Source organism: Priapulus caudatus, unplaced genomic scaffold (assembly GCF_000485595.1).
Source record: "Priapulus caudatus unplaced genomic scaffold, Priapulus_caudatus-5.0.1 Scaffold6632, whole genome shotgun sequence".
In the NCBI taxonomy this organism is placed as follows: Eukaryota; Metazoa; Priapulida; class Priapulimorpha; order Priapulimorphida; family Priapulidae; genus Priapulus; species Priapulus caudatus.
In genome coordinates, this window is record NW_014583693.1 from 1 (window position 1) to 4,295 (window position 4,295).

The following is a 4,295-nucleotide window of genomic DNA, read 5'->3' on the forward strand; positions in this document are numbered from 1 at the left end:
CTGCTTGAGGTTCCAGAAGTGGGATACTCCTGCCGTGGCCTCCGTACATGTGGGGCAGCCAGCTCCAACCGCCATCAGCTTCGTAGGTCCGTTAAACACGACGCGGTGCATTTCGTTGATCGCCTTTCCGCATTTGCACTGCAAGTGATACAACAGCATTGCCACGCGTTGCCTCCTCTATCGGACACATTGTCTGTGTTTCTACGATTATTCTTCACTCCATGACCGCGGGTTACTCTGTGATATAAGGGGCACCTCGTAAGTGTGGCAGAAAAATATTAACTTGCGCTGCCGACTTTCAGAAGCAATGGGATCCAACAACAGCACGCGCGTTTATTCGATAAAGTTAGGTTGGATCGTCTTAAACTATCGTTGACATACGTCGAAAAGACTCCACGATGTAAAGATAAAATGACGGGCAAATTCTGATATTCGAATAACCATCTGATATACATATATATATATATATATATTTATATGACACTATCTTATATTATATACAGGCTATTACCCCGTTCCTCCAGACGGTCTGATTTGAGGATGGCGGTTTAACCATTTATCTCTCACTTTTTTATTTGAGGATGTATTTACATGTAAACGAAAATATACTGTATTTAGAGCACGACCCCCGCCCCCCCCCCGCCCCGCGCCCCGCCCCCCCCCCCCCCCGCCCGCCCCCCCCCTGCGAGTCATATAGGAATATTTGTTTAAAAAATTTTTTATCCAAATATTATATAAAATCTGAAAATTTTACTTTAAAATGACACACAATTTCAAGCTGTATTTAGCACTATTAAATTTTGAAATTATCATTAATGGTTAAGAAGGCACAATAAACTCAGTCAAATTCTTAAAAAAAGAGCAAAATGCATGTGAGTAATTTTGAAGATTATGTTTTCTTCAAAGTTAGTGGACGGCGGCGGGCAGGCGTTACACGCTCCCGTTGTCAAATTATTTGCACACACATCACACATAGCACACCACAACATACAACACACATACACACACCACACACACACATACACACACACACAGCACACACATTACACACACACACACGCCACCAACGCCGCGGCAACAGACACGCGAACAGACAGCGAACAACACACACGCACACACACACACACACACTCACACAAGACACACACAGACACACACCCAGACACGCACGCACGGCACGCAGCGTAGCGCACAGCACAAGCCACGCACGCACGGGCACAACACACGCACACGCAGCAGCACAACAGCAGGCACACACCGACGCCCCAAGCAGCACAGCACACAGCCATACAGCACATACATACATACATACACAGCATACACACATAGCACACATACATCATACAATACATACATACATACATACATACATGACATACATACATACATAGACATAGCAGTACATACATACATACATACATACATGTATACATAGCATACATACATACATACATACATACATACATACATACATACACGCAGGCACGCCGCACGCCACGGACACACGCATGACACACAACATACGAAAGCTGCAGGCCGTCTCTCGTTGGGGTTCTGTCTAAATTTTCGCCTCAGCAGGCTGCATGTGCGTGGGCAGTGGGGTGGCTGTTTATAATAACACCGCAAGCCGTAATGGCTTTAGTGTGTGGCGTGTGTGCGCGTGGCCCGTGTGCGTGCCGGTGCGTTCGTGGCGTTCGTGGCGTGGCGTTTTTATGTGGCTTTGCTAATGCTAGGTGCAAGGCTCCGCAGCAATTAAAGTGATTATTATCTATACCTTTAATACTACATTTAGTATAGCTATATTGTCATTAAAAACCCGTGAGAAAACACATTTAATACTTAACAGAATTTCAAAGGTTATGGTATATATAAGTGTGGCATGTGTGTGCTCTAAACAATCGAAACGGTCTAAAAATGTCAAGCGCATTTGGGAGCCGAATAAGCGCGCGGCAGCGGTTCACCTCGGCCGTTTGTCTAATATGTTGCACACACGCGCGCAGCGGCACGCATTAACCACCGGCATTCACACACATCCGGCCATGCGCACGCACAATGCACACGCGCCCCACGCACACACATACCACATTACACACACGAGCGCGCACACAACATACACGCACACGCATGCACACGCACACACACGCATACCATAGCTGACGCTCGGGATGAGATTTTTCGGCGGATCGGCGCGAAATCGGCGGATTTGACAGTCGCAGGGGTCAATTTGTGAAACGTGCAAATTCGTTGAGAAAATTGGGGGATCAAGAATGTAAAAAAATGCAAAATTTATTAGCCCTGAACAGTACCCTGACAGTACAGACTGACAGCAAAAGTCAACAGCGGTGGTTAGCAGATAGCTAGCGTGTACGCGCCTGCAGGCTAGTGCGATATCCGTCATGGCAAGCAGCGTGGGGCCGATTAGATGTCGGCGAACGATTTGTTTCATGGCCTATGGCGCGAAGCGAATGCGCGTGTGAGGCGCCTGGGAGGGGAGAACGAAAGTACAACGAAAAAGCAGGTAGCTCCCTCGTTCCTATCGTTTCATCCTATGAGGGGTTTGATAATTATTAAGGATGGCGGACTCCCTATTTCTATCCGCTGGTATAGTGTTACAATATTTTGTAGTATTTTATGAAATCGGGCATTGTGGATGTGTTTAATTGACAAATGCTGGATATACAGGAAATACACGCAGATAATCAAGTAAGTCAGGTTAGAAAAAAATTATGAAGGTTGAAAAGCATGAAGAATCGAGATTTACTCCAAGCCGTTCCTTCGTCGACGCCGTGATCTTGGACGTGCGCGGGTCGGTAGCAGGTGATTCAGCATGCTCTGATTGCGGAGCTGCGCATGAAGATTTGGCGATCTTAAAATTTGGATGCGGGTTTTCCCGATGAGAGCACGTCAATGCACAAAGGTGATCACGGTCTCTGGCTTGGACCTGCGCATGCGGATTTTGCGATCTTAAAAAGTTGGTGCGGGTTTCCGCCGATGAATGGTCGAAGTTTGCTTCGGGCACATAACGTTTTAGAAAATTGCCTCCAAACAGTGAGCTTTACCGATGAAAAAATCGGCGTTCTAACTTAAGGGCGGATGTAATTCGGCGAGCGCCCGAGAAGGGGCCCCAGCTCGAATTCGGGCGTGAGCACACGCGCACGGTTTGCGAAGGAGAGTACGGAAACGACACTTCGGTCTTTCTACTATTTATATAGTAGATGAACAGCTATATTATATTATATTTTTTTTATAAATTAAAATTATATTATATATATTTATATTAATATTATATTCTAATTATAATATATATAATAACTTATATTATGATTATATTATATTATATATATTTATCATTATTTATATTATATTATATTATATTATATTATATTATATTATATTATATTATATTATATTATATTATATTATATTACATTATATTATACTATATATTATATACCTGTGTATCCGCCCAATGCAGCACCAGTCGGTATCCAGGTAGAATGTCCTTTCTGTTATTGATCATATCTAAGGCGTACTCGAACACGGGAATAATCGTCTGACCTCCCGCCCACGTTCCCGACATCGGGAAGAATCCTCCTAGGAAGAGGTCGATGACGCCATCCGGCGGCGGAACATTGTCGTAGAACTTAAAGATCTCGGAGTCGACGGCTGCCGACGTCATGACGCAGGCAGACAGGACGACGAGACGCAGCGTCAGTCGCTGCGTCAGGCCTGCGTCGCGCATCGCGATTCGTTCTCTGATACGAAATAAGACTAGATACGAACTAGAATACGACGTGAGACTAGATACGAACTAGAATACGAAATAAGAATCTAGATACAAACTAGAATACGACGTGAGACTAGATATAAACTATAATACGACATGAGACTAGATACGAACTAGAATACGACATGAGACTAGATACGAACTATAATACGACATGAGACTAGATACGAACTATAATACGACATGAGACTAGATACAAACTATAATACGACATGAGACTAGATACGAACTATAATACGACATGAGACTAGATACGAACTATAATACGACATGAGACTAGATACGAACTATAATACGACATGAGACTAGATACGAACTATAATACGACATGAGACTAGATATAAACTATAATACGACATGAGACTAGATACGAACTAGAATACGACATGAGATTAGATACAAACTATAATACGATATGAGACTAGATACGAACTAGAATACGACATGAGACTAGATACGAACTAGAATACGACGTGAGACTAGATACGAACTATAATACGACATGAGA

General features: G+C 43.6%; 1 protein-coding gene across 1 annotated transcript in view; it reads right to left on the reverse strand.

The window, feature by feature from the left end:
* Positions 1-27: 27 nt before the first annotated feature.
* The window catches only part of LOC106820092 (gamma-aminobutyric acid type B receptor subunit 1-like), a gene marked incomplete at its 3' end in the record, with an annotated part of 5,069 nt that continues 801 nt past the window's right edge, over positions 28-4,295 (reverse strand). Inside the window, exons 2-3 of the mRNA XM_014824651.1 lie at positions 3,455-3,755; positions 28-138 (exon numbers count right to left, since the gene is read on the reverse strand). Coding sequence (XP_014680137.1) covers positions 28-138; positions 3,455-3,742 — 399 coding nt within the window. The remainder of the gene's footprint in view (positions 139-3,454; positions 3,756-4,295) is intronic.